This window comes from Aplidium turbinatum, chromosome 8, assembly GCF_918807975.1.
Source record: "Aplidium turbinatum chromosome 8, kaAplTurb1.1, whole genome shotgun sequence".
In the NCBI taxonomy this organism is placed as follows: domain Eukaryota; kingdom Metazoa; phylum Chordata; class Ascidiacea; order Aplousobranchia; family Polyclinidae; genus Aplidium; species Aplidium turbinatum.
In genome coordinates this window covers 23,061,393-23,082,847 of record NC_137479.1, presented here as the reverse complement: position 1 = coordinate 23,082,847, position 21,455 = coordinate 23,061,393, and the positions used below count along the sequence as shown (strand labels likewise).

The 21,455-nt window shown below is 37.0% G+C and overlaps 1 protein-coding gene across 2 annotated transcripts; it reads right to left on the bottom strand.

Moving 5' to 3' along the window:
• Positions 1–14,485: 14,485 nt before the first annotated feature.
• On the bottom strand, positions 14,486–20,882 carry LOC145775348 (dynein light chain Tctex-type 5-like). Of its 2 annotated transcripts, none has more exons than XM_082586634.1 (5): positions 20,710–20,882; positions 19,287–19,407; positions 18,366–18,469; positions 16,898–17,217; positions 14,486–14,588 (listed from the first exon to the last, which is right to left on the bottom strand). In XM_082586634.1, exons 2-5 carry the CDS (start codon positions 19,360–19,362, stop codon positions 14,531–14,533), a joined length of 558 nt encoding a protein of 185 aa, XP_082442760.1. In that variant the 5' UTR covers positions 19,363–19,407; positions 20,710–20,882; the 3' UTR covers positions 14,486–14,530. The 2 variants fall into 2 exon arrangements, with proteins under 2 accessions (XP_082442760.1, XP_082442761.1); XM_082586635.1 differs by having other exon boundaries at positions 20,714–20,882.
• Positions 20,883–21,455: the final 573 nt, after the last annotated feature.

Below are 21,455 nucleotides of genomic sequence, written 5' to 3'. Positions count from 1 at the left end.
TCTTATACTTCTGTCTTTGACAGTTTTTGCTGAGAGGGGCATGTCTTTGATTTTCTGAATGATTTTATTCTTGTCTTTAAAGTCTGAGAATAAATTTTCTGATATCTTGATGAATGTCTCTTTCAAATATTCTCCATCTGTAAATGGCTTTCCATGACAGGCTATCTCTCAAGCCGCTATAAAACTAGCAGAAGCCCTTGATCTGGATTCCTCCACTTACTGAAACAAGTTTTGCTTTGATCGGATCTCCGCCGAAGTTCTAAAACTGCTTTTTTTCGCTGATCTCCAGCAGGATATTTTTCTGCGAAGACATTGTGCTTATTCAGAAAATGTCTTTCAACGTTTGATTTTTTGTTGTTTGCTAATTTCTCATCACATAACAAACATACCGGCAAGCAAGTTTCGCTAGCAATGAAAGCAAATGAATCTGTCCATGAGGGGTTGAACATTCTTTTTTCGTTCGCAACTTTTCTCTTCTTACACTTTTCCATTGCTAATCATTAATCGATACAAGACTATACTGTTTCGTTGTAATATCGTTTCTAAACTCTTTACTAAATAAAAGATTTTCAGTTAGATGCTGCTCTAGACTACGGAAACTAGGCTTACTAGTAAAGATAACGCTGGTATACTGGCAATAATTTGGCAAATTTGCCAAAGTTACTGATTAATAACTAATGGCGATTTACATATTTAACAAAGAGTATCTGACACTTTTAACTGCTTACAAAATACTAAAGGCTACTACAAACTGCACTGTGACACTGCCAGGTATAAGATAATGCTAACATTAATTGTGCGGTAAATCACGTAACAATATGCTCTTTATCGTTTCACAGACGGGGCGGACAAATCAGAATCTGTCCACATACAATGATGATGATTATGTGCCTGATCTGATACAGACGTTGGCGATCATGGTCTTCCAAACTTCTCTGTCATTTGCCATTCGTATAAAATCGTTCGTTTTAACTGTTGTGTTTGTGGCCCATTGATTCAAGCTGTTTAAATAAGTTAATCTTTGTCGACCTCTGCTTCTTTTTCCCTGTATCATCCCCAATAGAGCTAATTTTTCCAAATCTCCATGTCTGTGAATATGACCTACAAATTGCATCTGACGCCTTCTAACTGTTGTTATTAATCTCCTTTCTGCATTTGCCAATTTCATAACTTCGTCATTACTCTTCTTTTCAGTCCAAGATATCCTCAACATCCTTCTGAGAAACCACATCTCAGCAGCCTCTAGTCTTTTCTTCATATCTTTACTTATTGTCCAGCATTCACATCCGTAGGTTAGAATTGATTCTACATATGCTTTTAAAACTTTAATTTTGGTCTTTATTGTCATGTTGCGATTCCTGAAGACTGTGCTCATTTCACCGAAAGTATCCTTTGCTATGGCGATTCTCTTTTTAATTTCAGTGTCACTTTTGCCATCGGAAGTTATAATGTATCCAAGATATTTAAATTTTTCAACTTGTTTCACTGTAACACCATTGAGTGTTAGGTTGCAATTTGGATAAGTTTTCTTTTTTGATACCGTCATGCATTCTGTTTTTCTTGAATTTAACTCTAAACCCATTGCTTTACTGTTATTGACAACAGAATTTAATAAGTCCTGTAGATTGCTTGCAGATTCTGCTATCAAGACTGTATCATCAGCGTATCTCAAGTTTGTTATATTTTGTCCTCCAACCTTTACTCCATTCATATTTTCGATGTCTCTCAAAATCATCTCACTGTAAACGTTGAAAAGGTCTGGAGATAGGACACATTCTTGTCTGACGCCACGTTGTATCGGTTTGAATTCGCTAAGATCGTTATTTATACGTATTGCAGCCGTTTGTTCCCAATAGAGGTTTCGTATGACTCTGAGGTCTTTACCGTCGATATCTAAAGAATGCAGTATATGGAATAATTTGGCATGTTGAACCTTATCAAAAGCTTTAGAAAAGTCTATGAAACATAGATAAAGATCCTTGTTTTTTTCTATACATCTCTCTGTTAACATTTTTAATGTAAAAATTCCATTTCTGGTCCCTTTGTCTGGGACAGATACTGTCTGGGCCACATACAATACATGCATTGTAAGCCGTGAGGAGCCGCCATTATTCCTAACAGTCCTAAATGGTTTTTTCCTTAGCAAAATAAAAGCATCAAATCTTGGTGAAAAAAAAACATACTAAACGGATTTGTAAGTCATAATTTTCAACAAAACTACTTTAAACTATAGCCTAGAGCAGTTATTAATTTACAACAAAATTTTTTGTATTGCCCAAGCTCGCAGTGTTTAAAGTCACGGGAGCCAGAGCAGAGGGCTGAAAGAGCCGCATGTGGCTCCGGAGCCGCAGGTTGCCGACCTCTGCTGTAAGAGCTACCTTTAATAAGTTAATAGCTGTTTATCTGCTAATAAATTTCATACAAACATTATCCTAAAAGTGTTTCCAGAAAGCATTATAATCCATTATTTGAGTGTAATTTTGCAAAAATTTTCCGGGGGGGCATGCCCCCGGGCCCCCCAGGCTCTTGCCCCCCCCCCCCCCCCCCGAGTTTTATTGCTTCCCTTGCTTAACCCACCAGGATACGCCACTGCGTCTGACCACACAGTCCTCCTAAAATCTACCAGCTCTGAAACATTCTGCTTTATTTAGTCCAAACGTACAGCTCTGTAGGCTATTCACTGTGCCAAATGTAGAACAGTGACACGTTCGTTTTTAAAATCATAGAAGAGCTTTCCAGCATGTCAAAAATTCGATACGTTTATGCACGATTGTGACACAAATTTTCAGCAATACAAGTTTTGTGGTAGATTTTTACTTGTGACTAGTTATACGTCTTTATTTGTAACAACCGGACTGAAATCTTCTGAATTAAATTGTATTTGTTCTTCAAACTCCGGTTTGACAAACCCATTTGTCACCAGGGAAAGACAGTAAAAAAAATGTCAATATGTTAACCTATTATTAAAAAAATTCATTCAGACATTTACCAAAAGCTGACAAAACCTGAAAAAGTCTGCAGAATGTAACAAATCAAGCCGTATCTCTGGGTAGCTATGTCTAAACTCTTATGAACTTCACATACAGTATATAGGCCCACTTTTAAAGTCGTAGCCTTTTCATAGTAGCCTATGCCAAAATAATTGTCGAAGTAAGATAACTGTTTGGTGGTTGAAATCTGTGCCTTCCGGTATTTCCTGGCTAAAAATAATCCTTGTTCAAAATGACATCGTTTTGTTTTATTATCTTTACCCTGCATTGCGGGAAAGCGGACTTGAGCGCTATGCATCGGTGTACGCCTTCCGACGTACACCTGACCCACGCTGCAGCCGACTGCAATGTCTGTTTCCGGTTGTCTACTCTACTTATGACTTAAATTTGGTACTACCCATTACTCGAAATCGATCACTGGGTAGAGGCAATTATCGTTAAGTTTCTTGCCCAGAGAAACAACAGCAGTGGGGGTGGCTGGAGTCGAACATACAGGCTTTCGACTGCGAGCCCAACGCGCTAACCACTCGGCCACTCCTGCCACTCCTGCGCTCCTGCGCTAACCACTCGGCCACTCCATCGACTGTTAACATGCTCATTGCAAATTTTCCTGGTTGCATTTCCTTTATCATTGTTCTGACGCTAAATGTTAAGTTTTATAACGTTTCCGAATAAGATAAATCAAACCTTATTTGAAACTTTAAGTGCTTTTATTTATTTATGTTGTTAATTCAACTTAAATAAACCTTCATCGCGTTGTAGCTACACTTTCTTAGAGAAAATCTAGTTTTGCTCTCTCAGATGATACTGTAATAACAAGACTTTCTGCTTGACGAATGATTGTATATTACGCAAGGACCATGATCTGACCAGTTGGCAAGAAGCCAAGAAATTAGTTAGTCATATAGTTGCCACAAAACGTAGTCACGATACATGACATGTGTTCAGCATTCTGAAACGTAGCCAAAGTTTTGTAATGGCGAGCATGGTCTTTGCATCTCAAGAACTAGGCTTTTTATAGATTTTAAACGGTTTGTTGTTGGCAATTTAGAAAAATTGGCATGTTTTGAATAGGCCAACTGAAATCTGCCTTTATTCATAATAATGACAAAACCAAGCCAAACTTCTATGAAAATGGGAAACAAGTGCGATTATTTTTTAAAAGCTAAAGTTCAAAAAGACTGTAAAAGTGTTTAGGCCTAGCAGCAAACACAAAATAGATTATTCCTAACCACTTAGCCAGAGGCTTTAATTAGTGTTAGTTGTATTATACTTAGGAACACTCCATTTACTGCCATAGTCCAGTGTTGTTTGACCTTTTCTTTCTTGACTTTTATAACTTTTCAGGAATTTTATATACTTTACATGCAGTAATGTTTGTGCTCAGAAGAAAAAATCAAAACAAAAAGAAAAAAAAGTAGGACTATTCTATAGCCTATAGCGGATTGAGTTATAAAAGAAATGATTAAAATTGTCCAAATTATAGTTTGATTATAATTTGGAATGATTATATTGTCCTAGACCTAGACACTACAATTCAGTTTCAAGCAAAGTTTTAAAAGCAATTCAAATTTGATAATTGTAACCAGTGGTGGATTTCCAGAAGATTAGCTTCCGGAACGTTAGTTTTTTACTTTCCAAATGTGCTAGGTGCCGTAGAAGAGATTCAGAATTATGTCCTTATTAGACTTTGAAACAACACACTTGATGTACGTGTTTACAACGTCGGCAAATTAAATATCATAGTTTATGGATGATACAACGTTGTTCAATGCAAATATTCGTATTTTAGTGTAACAATAACACAAAAATTACAACAAGTTCCACAATTTTTCAAGAAATTCATCGCATTCAAAACCATAAGACGTTTGGCGACTTCGGGTCTCAACTTTCTCAGTGGAGGACCGACCATTCGTATAAACAGTTACAGTGTGCAGAGAAGCACGTTCAGATGTCAGTATATGAGGTTCATCTGTGAAAATCCGCGCTCACACTCGCTCGATGAAATTGGAATGGATTTTAGTGACGTTATCAAATTTTGAATACTCTGGGATCTTTTTTTCGTAGTTACATATTCACGAAGTCCCCTTACAGCTTCGCGTTCATCTACGTGCAATCTCTTTGCCACTTCAATGCTTTCGTTTTCTCCGTGTGTCATTACTGTGTCCTCTGGCCAAATAGTTGGATCAAGTAGCCTACTTTGCAGGCGTTAATAAATGACAGACAAGATGGAAGATGTACCAATGATGTAAAAAGAAGAATCGGTCAAGCAAAATCGTCATTTTGGAAATGCAAGGAATTTTTAAGAAGACATATAAATTTAAAATTAAAACGGAGACTTCTATCTTGTTACATCAAATCAGTCCCTGTAATATAGGCTACTGCAGAAGTGAAAGCTGTACCTACAGCAAAGAAATTCACAAAAAAATAATGCTTTTCAGCTCTGGTGCTACAGAAGAATACTATAAAAGTATCATAAAAAAACACATTACAGACGAAGCAAAGAAAAAGAATTGGAGTGGAAGATAGATGGACAAACGACTTAGCAAAACAAAACATGAAGTTCGAGGAACAAATTTTAAGAGGATCGGCAGGACAGTTACATCAATTGGTTATTGAAAGTATAGTGAAAGAAGGCAACGAACTTTAGAAGATGATGCAAAACAGTGGGCTGACTTTTCAAGCGTCGGAGAAGCAAAAAGAGCAGCGAAGGAACGTGACATACGTAAGCAAATGACAGCCAACTTTCGGATCAGAGACGGCACGCGATGATGATGATGAATAAATGACGAGTCTGTTGAATTCAACAAACGATGAATGCAATTTCCCAAGTGATGATAGAAGATGTGGGGGTTGATTGGCGAGTTGTTTTTGTAATTGATACCATGACTGCTCAGACATAGCCTACAAGGCTACTCTGAATAAGGCAAGGCATGCTATGGTGCTAAGCAGCGGGAAACAGCCAGTAATAAAAGTGAAAAAATACAGAAAAAACTAATTGTGACATAGTAAGGTGGCTGAATAAAATATCGGAGTGTAAACGTCAGGGTGTGCCGCTAAGACAGTCAAGCTGCCTCGAGGTTGCACAATAAGGGTCAAATGAATGATATAAACACCATCTTAACGCTATACTCTGAATCGGGACTTTGACTTAGTAAAGTCCCGAACTTTGAACAGGGCAAAGCATAATAAGAGCATAAAATATTTGAGCTTCCGGAACGCCGTTCCAGACAAGTCAACTTTTTGAGCGAGCTTCCGGAGCGAGGTTCCGGACCGTTCCGGCTGAAATCCAGCCCTGATTGTAACCTAATTCGTTATTTTTTGAATAATTTGGCTCGAAAAGCGTCCTGGTTATTGTTAATGCCTATTTATTTGTGGCATAAAATTGGTCAAACAATATCAGAGAAAATAAAATTGCATCAATCAATCAGTTTAGGTAGCATTTGCTATTATCACCTTGAAATGAAACACACCTTGCCGCAGCCTCAGCCTTGACTTCGTGTAGAGGTAGGCTATGGTAGCGATTCTAGCTAAACAACTGATATCATTGCCGCCATTAACATCATCATCATCATGTTCCTTCCTCGTATTGAGGGTTGGAGGCAATGCGTCGTCCTTTACGATCATGATGCCACTAACATATGAACTGTTTCGCAAATATTTTGCTACGATTGCCATCACTTCAATATCTTAGTGCCTTGCCTGTCTCTACAACACACACATCTCTCCTAGTCGTAGGCTATTATGTTGGCATACGCAAAAAGCATTACATCTAACCTCCAAATGGATTACATCGGTATTTCAGTAAATACGCAAAGTTGCAGTGCCCACTTGAGTTAAAATATAGTTTTCTTTTTAATGCTGACAATTTTTTAAGTTTATCGACAAAAAAAGATTTCTTTTAGACTTTCAATCAAACTGTCCGCTCCTGAAATGAATGCAAAGGTCCTGAAGTAGCATCCGTCCGTCAGGTGCCATAAATTTCAAACAAATTTCGTCTTTATTCTCGTGTTTTAGTTTAAGCTTTCAAAGTGTAAAGTCCACGTGTTCATGTCGAAGGTAATTTCGTGATGGAATCCCGCTCCTGCACAATATAGTCACAACTTTATAAGCACTTTGATAACAACATATCGTTATTAAAGTTCTGAAGCTCTTTCCAATACTTTTTATCGCAGTTTTTCTGTCTAGCCTACTGTTTTATAATTGCTGTTGTTGTCATGAAAGTCAGTCATACGCCTACGTCTACGTCTGCCAACGTTGAATCAACGCAAAAGAAGTAATTTTACTAGTTCATAAAGAATCAGAATGTAACATGCTATCAAACATTCTGAATATAGAATCAAAGCCAAAGGCTCTCTGCCTGATAAAAAAATTATACAACAAAAAACAAACTTATAGTTTTTTTTCCTGATCTGGATAGCAAGCATATTTGGAAATGTACAAAATGTATGCTATGATGTAGCCTACTGCAAGGTCAGTATTTAAAACAAAGTTACATAACTTTAATTTTTCTACTTAACTACTGAAAATATTGACCCCTGCATCATCTTTTCTGACCGTTGAAAAAAGCTCCATGCAATAGCCATCACTGTGTGGCAACAAAAAAAACTGACACGTGTCTGCTAAGGCTGCAATTAAGGTAACCCAAACAGGTTTGTATGCAACAAGTGATGTAGCAAGGTATATTGTTTCACATACCATACCAAAGCAACAAAAACACATAAAAATACACCAAACACCAAAGCGTGCATTTCCATCACCATGTAACTATATCCTTTTAAATCCTGTAACGGAGGTTCCCAATCCTGTTAAACTTTCTCCTTAGGATTAGGCTACATTACATTGAAAAAATAGTAGGCTGCGCTTGAAAAAATGCAAGTTGACAGAAATATAAAGCCACGCAATTGTTTTTCAAACTTTCTTTGTGAGATATTAAAATATGATATCCAATGTCAAGCTTAACGTTCTGTAAAATAGGTCCGCCTATTGTATTCCTTTCATTTAATTTCCCATTGGCATGGTAATTGGTCAAGCGATGCTAGCTGCACTTCCCGACTCCTCTTTGCTATCATTGCTTCTGCTTTATCATAGATCAACAAACGAAACAAAATCACGGAACGAAAGCTTGTAAAATAATACTTACAAATATTTCAAACCGAGTAATATGCAATAGCTCAGCCTAGACAAGCATTAAAAGAGTAGCCGAAAGATTAAAAGGGAGTAGGCCTATTCATTGAAAACGGACATTAGTTTTCTTTCCTTTTAGAAAAGTTGAACTAGCTTCAAGCCAATGCTATCAGTGTAGTATGGCTTAAAAATGGCTTTGGTACTACAGTATATAGACGAGAGTTGTCTTAAGTTGATAACACAAAATTTCAAGTTATGCGAACTTTTTCTCGTAGATAAAGTTGTTCGAAAATTTTTTTTAATTTTTTCGAAAAGATACAAAATGCTTCATATTAAATTTAATCGAAGGTCCAAAAGTATGGAATGAAATCCCACACGAAATACGCACAATTTCCAAGGTCAAAGCCTTCAGTCATAAACTAAAATTACATTATTTAAATAGGACGACAACCAGTCCTTATACATGAAAAGCAACTTAGCCTATCTCTACAAACAATTACGCTGTTTAAGTTGATTATATCAAACACTGACTTATTGCCGTTTATTGTTTAATGCCATTAGCCAATTCGAGTGCTTTCTTCAATCCATTTGTGTCTTCATTAATGACCAGTTGGGAGCAGCTGACTAGATGACCAATTGGTCTTTCGCTGCTCCTGGTAAATCAGATTGAATTTGTTAACACTGAGTGTAGCCTACTTATGCGTTCCTCTATGTTCATGAACTGTTTGTTATTGTGATGTAAGCTTATTGTGAATCGTACTATTATAGAATCTGATTGGCAAATAAAGTTATTTCTCTCTCTCCTGGCTACTACAGCAGTAGGTATAGCTGTAACTGAGCAGTTAAGCTGAATTTTTGGTGTTCTGTAATTTGAGCCGCAGTTTTTGCCCGTTCCTGTAAGAGCTACCTTTAATAAGTTAATAGCTGTTTATCTGCTAATAAATTTCATACAAACATTATCCTAAAAGTGTTTCCAGAAAACATTATAATCCATTATTTGAGTGTAATTTTGCAAAATATTTCCGGGGGAGCATGCCCTCGGACCCCCCTAGAATACGCGTGCCTTTGGCACGCTCTTCCCCCCCCTCCCGAGTTTTATTGCTTCCCTTGCTTAACCCACCAGGATACGCTACTGCGTCTGACCACACAATCCTCCTAAAATCTACCAGCTCTGAAACATTCTGCTTTATTTAGTCCAAAACGTACAGCTCTGTAGGCTATTCACTGTGCCAAATGTGGAACAGTGACACGTTCGTTTTTAAAATCATAGAAGAGCTTTCCAGCATGTCAGAAATTTGATACGTTTATGCACGATTGTGACACAAATTTTCAGCAATACAAGTTTTGTGGTAGATTTTTACTTGTGACTAGTCACGTCTTTATTTGTAACAACCGGACTGAAATCTTCTGAATTAAATTGTGTTTGTTCTTCAAACTCCGGTTTGACAAACCCATTTGTCACCAGGGAAAGACAGTAAAAAAATGTCAATATGTTAGCCTATTATTAAAAAAATTCGTTCAGACATTTACCAAAAGCTGACAAAACCTGAAAAAGTCTGCAGAATGTAACAAATCAAGCCGTATCTCTGGGTAGCTATGTCTAAACTCTTATGAACTTCACATACAGTATATACCCCACTTTTAAAGTCGTAGCCTTTTCATAGTAGCCTATGCCAAAATAATTGTCGAAGTAAGATAACTGTTTGGTGGTTGAAATCTGTGCCTTCCGGTATTTCCTGGCTAAAAATAATCCTTGTTCAAACTGACATTGTTTTGTTTGTTTGTCTTTATCCTGCATTGCGGGAAAGCGGACTTGAGCGCTATGCATCGGTGTACGTCTTCCGACGTACACCTGACCCACGCTGCAGCCGACTGCAATGTCTGTTTCCGGTTGTCTACTCTACTTATGACTTAAATTTGGTACTACCCATTACTCGAAATCGATCACTGGGTAGAGGCAATTATCGTTAAGTTTCTTGCCCAGAGAAACAACAGCAAGTGCGGGTGGCTGGAGTCGAACATACAGGCTCTCGACTGCGAGCCCAACGCGCTAACCACTCGGCCACTCCTGCCACTCCTGCGCTCCTGCGCTAACCACTCGGCCACTCCATCGACTGTTAACATGTTCATTGCAAATTTTCCTGGTTGCATTTCCTTTATCATTGTTCTGACGCTAAATGTTAAGTTTTATAACGTTTCCGAATAAGATAAATCAAGCCTTATTTGAAACTTTAAGTGCTTTTATTTATTTATGTTGTTAATTCAACTTAAATAAACCTTCATCGCGTTGTAGCTACACTTTCTTAGAGAAAATCTAGTTTTGCTCTCTCAGATGATACTGTAATAACAAGACTTTCTGCTTGACGAATGATTGTATATTGTGCAAGGACCATGATCTGACCAGTTGGCAAGAAGCCAAGAAATTAGTTAGTCCAATAGTTACCACAAAACATAGTCACGATACATGACATGTATTCAGCATTCTGAAACGTAGCCAAAGTTTTGTAATGGCGAGCATGGTCTTTGCATCTCAAGAACTAGGCTTTTTATAGATTTTAAACGGTTTATCGTTGGCAATTTAGAAAAATTGGCATGTTTTGAATAGGCCAACAAAAATCTGCCTTTATTCATAATAATGACAAAACCAAGCCAAACTTCTATGAAAATGGGAAACAAGTGCGATTATTTTTTAAAAGCTAAAGTTCAGAAAGACTGTAAAAGTGTTTAGGCCTAGCAGCAAACACAAAATAGATTATTCCTAACCACTTAGCCAGTGGCTTTAATTAGTGTTAGTTGTATTATACTTAGGAACACTCAATTTACTGCCATAGTCCAGTGTTGTTTGACCTTTTCTTTCTTGACTTTTATAACTTTTCAGGAATTTTATATACTTTACATGCAGTAATGTTTGTGCTCAGAAGAAAAAATCAAAACAAAAAGAAAAAAAAGTAGGACTATTCTATAGCCTATAGCGGATTGAGTTATAAAAGAAATGATTAAAATTGTCCAAATTATAGTTTGATTATAATTTGGAATGATTATATTGTCCTAGACCTAGACACTACAATTCAGTTTCAAGCAAAGTTTTAAAAGCAATTCAAATTTGATAATTGTAACCAGTGGTGGATTTCCAGAAGATTAGCTTCCGGAACGTTAGTTTTTTACTTTCCAAATGTGCTAGGTGCCGTAGAAGAGATTCAGAATTATGTCCTTATTAGACTTTGAAACAACACACTTGATGTACGTGTTTACAACGTCGGCAAATTAAATATCATAGTTTATGGATGATACAACGTTGTTCAATGCAAATATTCGTATTTTAGTGTAACAATAACACAAAAATTACAACAAGTTCCACAATTTTTCAAGAAATTCATCGCATTCAAAACCATAAGACGTTTGGCGACTTCGGGTCTCAACTTTCTCAGTGGAGGACCGACCATTCGTATAAACAGTTACAGTGTGCAGAGAAGCACGTTCAGATGTCAGTATATGAGGTTCATCTGTGAAAATCCGCGCTCACACTCGCTCGATGAAATTGGAATGGATTTTAGTGACGTTATCAAATTTTGAATACTCTGGGATCTTTTTTTCGTAGTTACATATTCACGAAGTCCCCTTATAGCTTCGCGTTCATCTACGTGCAATCTCTTTGCCACTTCAATGCTTTCGTTTTCTCCGTGTGTCATTACTGTGTCCTCTGGCCAAATAGTTGGATCAAGTAGCCTACTTTGCAGGCAGTGGCGTACGCAGGGGGGGGCCATTGGGCCATGGCCATGGGCCATGGCCCAATGGCCCCCCCCCCCCCTTAAATATGTTTTAGTAGTTAACGACGTAGATTAAGGCATTTAATATGTTTTGCATTGCTCTGTCAAAGCAATTACTGTAACAATGTTGTTTTATAGACTAAACCAATACGAAATACATAGCCCAATCCACCTACCCCACCCCAGGTAGCCTATGCCAATGTAGCATAGTGTTCTGTAAGCCTATTATAGTGATTTGTGAGAGAGAAATGGATAAAGTCTAAACTAGGGATATCAATGGCCAGTGGCATAGCCAAGGGGGGGTTGGGCCTTGGGGGTTACAACCCCACTTTGGCACGCGTGTGACGTCACGACATTGAGAATGATGCTTTCAGTCTCTTTATGCTTGAGAATGATGGTTTCAGTCTAAAAAAAACTTGCCTAATTTTAAACAAAACTGCATTAAAAGAGCGAGGTTTGCCAATACCAAACATCTCAGCCAGGAATTAACAACAAGAAAACATAGAGACTTAGCTTTATTTCCGAAAAATGCCGAAGAAAACATGATCTTATCCTTTTGCTATGCCACCTGACAGCACCATTTTACAGGAATATTCATACCCACATTTTTGTTGAAAATGCTCTCAAAATGCACCAAATTCAAAGTAATTTTTCAAAATTTTCTGGGGGAGGCCCCCCCAGACCCTCCGCCGCTGGGTGTCGTCTTAAGCGAAAATGCCGTCGGGCTTCGCCCGCCGGTCGTCAAAACCCCCCTTTCAAAATTCTTGGCTACGCTACTCTCAATGGCCCCCCCCCTTGAGAAAATCCTGCGTACGCCACTGTTTGCAGGCGTTAATAAATGACAGACAAGATGGAAGATGTATCAATGATGTAAAAAGAAGAATCGGTCAAGCAAAATCGTCATTTTGGAAATGCAAGGAATTTTTAAGAAGACATATAAATTTAAAATTAAAACGGAGACTTCTATCTTGTTACATCAAATCAGTCCCTGTAATATAGGCTACTGCAGAAGTGAAAGCTGTACCTACAGCAAAGAAATTCACAAAAAAATAATGCTTTTCAGCTCTGGTGCTACAGAAGAATACTAAAAGTATCATAAAAAAACACATTACAGACAAAGCAAAGAAAAAGAATTGGAGTGGAAGATAGATGGACAAACGACTTAGCAAAACAAAAGATGAAATTCGCGGAACAAATTTTAAGAGGATCGGCAGGACAGTTACATCAATTGGTTATTGAAGGTATAGTGAAAGAAGGCAACGAACTTTAGAAGATGATGCAAAACAGTGGGCTGACCTTTCAAGCGTCGGAGAAGCAAAAAGAGCAGCGAAGGAACGTGACATGTGTAAGCAAATGACAGCCAACTTTCGGATCAGAGACGGCACGTGATGATGATGATGAATAAATGACGAGTCTGTTGAATTCAACAAACGATGAATGCAATTTCCCAAGTGATGATAGAAGATGTGGGGATTGATTGGCGAGTTGTTTTTGTAATTGATACCACGGCTGCTCAGACATAGCCTACAAGGCTACTCTGAATAAGGCAAAGCATGCTATGGTGCTAAGCAGCGGGAAACAGACAGTAATAAAAGTGGAAAAATACAGGAAAAACTAATTGTGACATAGTAAGGTGGCTGAATAAAATATCGGAGTGTAAACGTCAGGGTGTGCCGCTAAGACAGTCAAGCTGCCTCAAGGTTGCACAATAAGGGTCAAATGAATGATACAAACACCATCTTAACGCTATACTCTGAATCGGGACTTTGACTTAGTAAAGTCCCGAACTTTGAACAGGGCAAAGCATAATAAGAGCATAAAATATTTGAGCTTCCGGAACGCCGTTCCGAACAAGTCAACTTTTTGAGCGAGCTACCGGAGCGGGGTTCCGGACCGTTCCAGCTGAAATCCAGCCCTGATTGTAACCTAATTCGTTATTTTTTGCATAATTTGGCTCGATAAGCGTCCTGGTTATTGTTAATGCCTATTTATTTGTGGCATAAAATTGGTCAAACAATATCAGAGAAAATAAAATTGCATCAATCAATCAGTTTAGGTAGCATTTGCTATTATCACCTTGAAATGAAACACACCTTGCCGCAGCCTCAGCCTTGACTTCGTGTAGAGGTAGGCTATGGTAGCGACTCCGCCTAAACAACTGATATCATTGCTGCCATTAACATCATCATCATCATGTTTCTTCCTCGTATTGAGGGTTGGAAGCAATGCGTCGTTATTTACGATCATGATGCCACTAACGTATGAACTGTTTCGCAAATATTTTGCTACGATTGCCATCACTTCAATATCTTAGTGCCTTGCCTGTCTCTACAACACACACATCTCTCCTAGTCGTGGGCTATTATGTTGGCATACGCAAAAAGCATTACATCTAACCTCCAAATGGATTACATCGGTATTTCAGTAAATACGCAAAGTTGCAGTGCCCACTTGAGTTAAAATATAGTTTTCTTTTTAATGCTGACAACTTTTTAAGTTTATCGACAAAAAAAGATTTCTTTTAGACTTTCAATCAAACTGTCCGCTCCTGAAATGAATGCAAAGGTCCTGAAATAGCATCCGTCCGTCAGGTGCCATAAATTTCAAACAAATTTCGTCTTTATTCTCGTGTTTTAGTTTAAGCTTTCAAAGTGTAAAGTCCACGTGTTCATGTCGAAGGTAATTTCGTGATGGAATCCCGCTCCTGCACAATATAGTCACAACTTTATAAGCACTCTGATAACAACATATCGTTATTAAAGTTCTGAAGCTCTTTCCAGTACTTTTTATCGCAGTTTTTCTGTCCAGCCTACTGTTTTATAATTGCTGTTGTTGTCACGAAAGTCAGTCATACGCCTACGTCTACGTCTGCCAACGTTGAATCAATGCAAAAGAAGTAATTTTACTAGTTCATAAAGAATCAGAATGTAACATGCTATCAAACATTCTGAATATAGAATCAAAGCCAAAGGCTCTCTGCCTGATAAAAAAATTATACAACAAAAAACAAACTTATAGTTTTCTTTCCTGATCTGGATAGCAAGCATATTTGGAAATATACAAAATGTATGCTATGATGTAGCCTACTGAAAGGTCAGTATTTAAAACAAAGTTACATAACTTTAAATTTTCTACTTAACTACTGAAAATATAGACCCCTGCAGCATCTTTTCTGACCGTTGAAAAAAGCTCCATGCAATAGCCATCACTGTGTGGCAACAAAAAAACTGACACGTGTCTGCTAAGGCTGCGATTAAGATAACCCAAACAGGTTTGTATGCAACAAGTGATGTAGCAAGGTATATTGTTTCACATACCATACCAAAGCAACAAAAACACATAAAAATACACCAAACACCAAAGCGTGCATTTCCATCACCATGTAACTATAGGCCTATCCTTTTAAATCCTGTAACGGAGGTTCCCAATCCTGTTAAACTTTCTCCTTAGGATTAGGCTACATTACATTGAAAAAATAGTAGGCTGCGCTTGAAAAAATGCAAGTTGACAGAAATATAAAGCCACGCAATTGTTTTTCAAACTTTCTTTGTGAGATATTAAAATATGATATCCAATGTCAAGCTTAACGTTCTGTAAAATAGGTCCGCCTATTGTATTCCTTTCATTTAATTTCCCCATTGGCATGGTCATTGGTCAAGCGATGCTAGCTGCACTTCCCGACTCCTCTTTGCTATCATTGCTTCTGCTTTATCATAGATCAACAAACGAAACGAAATCACGGAACGAAAGTTTGTAAAATAATACTTACAAATATTTCAAACCGAGTAATATGCAATAGCTCAGCCTAGACAAGCATTAAAAGAGTAGCCGAAAGATTAAAAGGGAGTAGGCCTATTCATTGAAAACGGACATTAGTTTTCTTTCCTTTTAGAAAAGTTGAACTAGCTTCAAGCCAATGCTATCAGTGTAGTATGGCTTAAAAATGGCTTTGGTACTACAGTATATAGACGAAAGTTGTCTTAAGTTGATAACACAAAATTTCAAGTTCTGCAAACTTTTTCTCGTAGATAAAGTTGTTCGAAAATTTTTTTTAATTTTTTTGAAACGATACAAAATGCTTCATATTAAATTTAATCGAATGGTGCGAAATGAAATTAAGAGAATGACTTTTGAGTTGCATCAAAACGAAATATTTAAGAAACTTTAAAATATTGTTGTGTTGAACACTTGTTAACTTGAATCATTAGAAAAAAATTGTTTAAAACTTACAACGAAATGAAAATACATTTCGTTCAAAACGAAACCAAAGCAAAAATTTAGTGTCAAAACAAAGCATTTAAAATATTTTTGTTTCGAACAGCCTTACTAATGAACAAAAGTTAGTGTCACATCATTTCATCAAATGCTTAAAACTTGCAAAGTCGCAAAATGTACAAAAGGACGAAGAAACAATAAACACATAAAAAAGATAGTTTTAGTGTAATTCTGATCACCGCCTCCGTAGGCTATACAGGGCAACACTGATAAATACGCATAGGTAAGAAGTGAAAAGAACTCGATAGTGGTAACAAATGTGGCAAGTAACCTGAACTCTGGGTCGCAATGGAAGCTAATACAAATGAATTTGATTGTACGCTAAATTGATATTATCTCGCTTCAGTTTTTATGACAAAAATTTAATTAAAACCAGGTGATTGCAGTGTGGGTATTCCAAATAACTAAAATGTTACCGCCATTTTCTCTAAACCAATATGTCTCACAATAATTATTTCCGAAACCAAACATTACGGAATCGTTGCTAAGCTTCTGGATATTTTTCTTACTTTTACGTCAAGTATCGATCTATAGTTGAAACGTGATAGGCCTCTTGAGACATAACTTTCGAATAATGGAGTAAGGTTAGTCTATTTGATTGCATGTTACCATAGTATACAGTAATACTTAAATATTTTGTGAATTTGTATGTAACTGTACCCTTAAATAAACAAAAAAAAATTTCAAAATAGGTTTTCAACAGAAACAAGAAAAAAGTCTACAAATAAGAAGACTTACTCGTAATACAGTCCATAAATCATAGCCAGAGCGTATAGCGAGGTATTTTGAAAACGAACTGTCGCAAAGGAATCGGTTTTATCATTCCATAAACACCTGCTGCCAAGATAGACTCCTGGTCTTTCTTTGACACTGCCAATACTGACAATGACGACGTGCTTATATCTTTTGTAGCCTTTGTGTTTCAAGGCTTCTGATATTTTAGACGCAATCGTTTGGCATTCTTTTCGGCCCATTTCCGGATCGTAGGTTTTGTTGTCAAGATGCTTTTTCAGCACTTCAAATGCCGTTCCTTCAATCTCGTACGATTTAAAACGCATCTGTGATATATTTAGTTGTTATATCAAAAAATCGCCATTAAACTAATGTATAGGCCTACTATATAATTGTTACTGTAGACTGCAGTGGTTTTTAACCTTTTTGGTGGAACGGAACCCAATGAAACATTCCAAAAGCTTGAGGAACCACTGTTCAATAATTTAATTGCCTTATGCAAAAAACATCGTTTAATTAATAAAATTAAATTCTCATAAAAAAATCAATGAGAAACTTGAGCCTGCATCTCTTCATCTGTATCTAATTGACGTTTTTTCAAAAATCTATCCATACTTGTAAAGCTGTAAGCAGAATTTTATAAATTATAAATAGAATATATATAAAAACAAACCTAATAACCTACTGGCAAAACAAAATGATCTCTAACACGTTTACGGCGATTTGACCCACCGGTGTAAAAACGATTAAACTGTCTGAAAAACCTCCTTGAAGCTAAGAAAACATGTCAACGAAATTTAGCGGGAAAGCAGAAAGTTCAAGGTAATCGCACCACAAGAAAACAACGAAAATTCGGGATCGCAGCGAACGTGTTAAAGTGTAGCAAATTTATTAATAGTGGCAAATCTAATCAATATTTGATCATATTTAAACAATATGCATATAATAATAAAATAGACTCTCGAATTTGAATGTAAACTTGCGGAACCCCTAGACTTTCTGGCGGAACATTAGGATTCCGCGAAACCCTGGTTGAAAACCACTGCTGTAGAGTCATGCTGCATAGCTGTATAAAAATATGCTTTTTAAATTTTGTACCTATATCATTTAGGTCTAATAGTCTGGCGTATAATAGCATTCAACCATTTTTCTTTGGAGAAATGGTTCTTACTGCAATAAACATTCACATGACAATATAGGCTACTGTAAGCCGGCCTTATTTCTTGCAGTTTAGTATTTTAATATTTTTATGCTACGATTGAAACGTGGCCTAACTCATTGATCGTCTTGTCCGATATGCAAGACACTTGCTATCGGGCCGTACCTACAATTAACTATTATTTTATACACATTTCAAAACAAAGTTGTATGAAGTTAACGTTATTTCTGAAGTTCTTGTTATCAATATCTAACATGAGGTTTAGTTCACTCAGCTTAGATGAGGTAAAGTAAGCTGCCCCTTTAACATGGTTACCTCTGGGTCCATTCTGTAAGTGTTTTCGTATTGAACTTTCTTCGGTGCGATGGCGAATGATGCTTCACTGGGAGCTCTCTGTGATTTCATGTCGTCCGTGAAACCTAGTGGAAAAAATGATTTATTTTTAGTAAGGACAATATTGCAAATAAAAACGTTTGCTGCGTAGGTTTCATACTTGACTTTCCGTCAAGATCTTGAACATTCAAACGACTTGCAAAATGGGAAATTGGAACTGGGACCTGCCCAATGAAAGAAAAAATATTTTGTTAATTTAATCTAGACTAATTTTAGACTAACTTTAGTCACAATAACCATAGAATGCACATTAAAAGGTAAAGGTGGTCCCACACTTGATTCAAGTGTCGGGTATGAGAAGATAAGGTTCTCATTGTACTAAGCCTTTAGCACTAAGGAGAGTAGGATGGCCAGTTCCTTTCGCTCGGTCGCCTTTCCTGCAGCAATTGCCCGCCCAATTTATTACACCCTAAGTAGGTTAGAGGTGAGCGGTGTTTTCAACAACCAGCTGAAGCCGGGAGAGTCGAACCAGGTTTGCATAATTGGAAAGCCAACGCCTTATCCGTTGCGCCATCCCAACGCACTCGAAGATATGCAAAAAGAACTGGAGGGAGACCGAAAAGAAGAGGACGGGGTGGCATTAAAGAAAAGGTTGGCATCACTAGTATGAGAACAGTGAAATACAGAATGGTCTGGTAACGCATGCGGAGACCATCTGCCACCACCAGCAGTGGCATGACTGGCTGATGATGATAAATATTAGACACCATTGCTTCTTTCGTACTGTTTCTGTGGCTTAGGCCTAGGCCTACTTATTTTTGTTTCTTCCGTATTTTCGCTTTTTTGTAGGCCTTTTTCTACAAGCGAAAAAAGTAATAAAACGTAAATTTATCAAAATCTCACCATCTTCTGTTGGAGGATGTTCTGACGGAGCCAGAAGCTTTCCTTTTGTTACCTTAACCTTGCGCTGCTTACTCATGATGACTTATATATTTTAATTGGTGAATGGCTGAAACAGGGAACTCTGCAAGTCAAAAAATGATAGCTTAGCAACTTTTCTCAAAGAGTTAAACCTACTGATGACCAAATTTAGTTCCAAGATTTGAATCGTAGTTTATGGAGTAAATAGGTCCAAGTCTGTAGATGTTGTAGGTTTGTTTAGAAAGACTTGATAATTTTTCTACACATTTTATTTCGCAACAGAGTCACATGTTACGAAAAAAAATTGTGCCTGCATTCCATTGTGAGGATCAACCAGCACGAAACAAAATTATAGTCCATAAAAAACGATTATAAATTAAACAAACGTTTTTGCAAAAAAAGAAGGTTCAAAACAAAACTTCGTTTTAGAAAACTACCAATTTCGATTTTTAATGCACATAAGCATTTGGTATTTGGTAACTCTTTGGAGAACGAGGCGTAACGGCACATCATCCAACTTTAGGGTGTTTCCTGAATTTGGAGATTTTCGTGCGTTTTAGGTTTGCAAATTTTTTAAAATATTTGAACAGTCCTACTACAGGTAAATGTGAATTTAAAGTTATCAGTCTCACCAACAACAAATCTCTTTGAAACTTGGAAAGCCTACTGTAGGTCTAGGCTATGCTGGACTGGATTAGGCAATGCGTAAGATTATTTTTCTATGAGTTCTTCCTGGTGTGGTGCTCAATTGTAGTTGAACAGAAACAGTAAAACATAATGTGTAGTATTTAAATAAGAGACAAAACACTGCACTAAAAAGTATTTTTGGATAAGTTTTGTACTCAATTTTATTGAATATTGAGTTAGCAGTGAACCTATAATTGCTTTCTGAAAAATTTAATGCTCAACTGACTAAACCAATCGTGAAATCAAGTCTGCAGCTTTTTCTTTCATTGCCTCAAAAAAGGTAATTATCTGCTTCTTTTCAACGATAGATTGCACTCATTTATTATCTTATCAAAAACAACTGGCCCCAGTCAGCTCAGACAACGATTTAAAATCAGTTGACTTGAGCACAATTGACGGTAGCTAAGTAACGAAACACCGCTTTTGTTGCCACCTCCTCTCATTGTTCCATACCGCTACATTTATTGTCTTATATCAAAGCTCACAATGGTAAAGCAAATAAAAGGAGAGCTGTGTGTGTAGCAAGATTAGCACAAAGTAGCATCAGAGATAATTTATTTTTACTATTTCTAGAAATAAATTATTTTTCTTCTCATATACGCTTAACAGATATGATGTTAAAAGATAGTCAACGCACTTAATAAGCCAACATTTACAAAGCAATACATCGCAGTACATTAATGATAAATGTAGTCAATTTAGATTTTAATTATCTCACCTACAGCTTTCACTTTGCATTTTTTTTCTTTCCATTTAAAATTTTACAAGGCGGAAGCAGAATTTGTTCCAGCCAAAGCAAAATTAGTTCAGTTTTCCATGTTGTTCATTTAAATTTTTGCCTCGTGCTTCAAATTTGATTGCCGGCTTTTCTTACATGTTCGTTTTTTAAATGTAGCCTCCCGTAAAAATCTTATTCACATGGTTTCAAGTTTAGTGTAAAATTGACGTCATAATACATTTTTTGACCTCACAGTTTGATCAAAACTTCATCTCCTGAATGGCAGCAACTTTGCTTGCAACCGACGTCGTTGCAAATCAGAAAGATTTTGTGTTGAAGCTGAGCTTTCTTGTTGTTTTGACCCAATGGTTTGTTGCACGAAATCATGTTTTTTAAGTAGCCTAGCTTACGTATTGGTATAGCTCCTACGGTCATGGTATAGCTCCTAAACTAACCATGTCAATGTTTCATCTGAAACACCTGAAAAGGATATGGTTTTTCCATTTCAAACGGGAAAGTAAAGGGTAGCAAAATCAAGAATGAAGCAAATGTAGCGCTAATCCCATTACAGCTACATTGGCAAAAACATCGCCGCTAAAATATACTGCAACTTTCGCTGCAAAAACGTAGCAGCACTGTGCAAAGGTACCGCGACATGTTGTGCTTTTTGACCAGAGATCTTTCCAAAGCGCCAGGAAATGACAAAAAAACGCTTTTTTCGAAATATATGTATCTGTTTAAATATT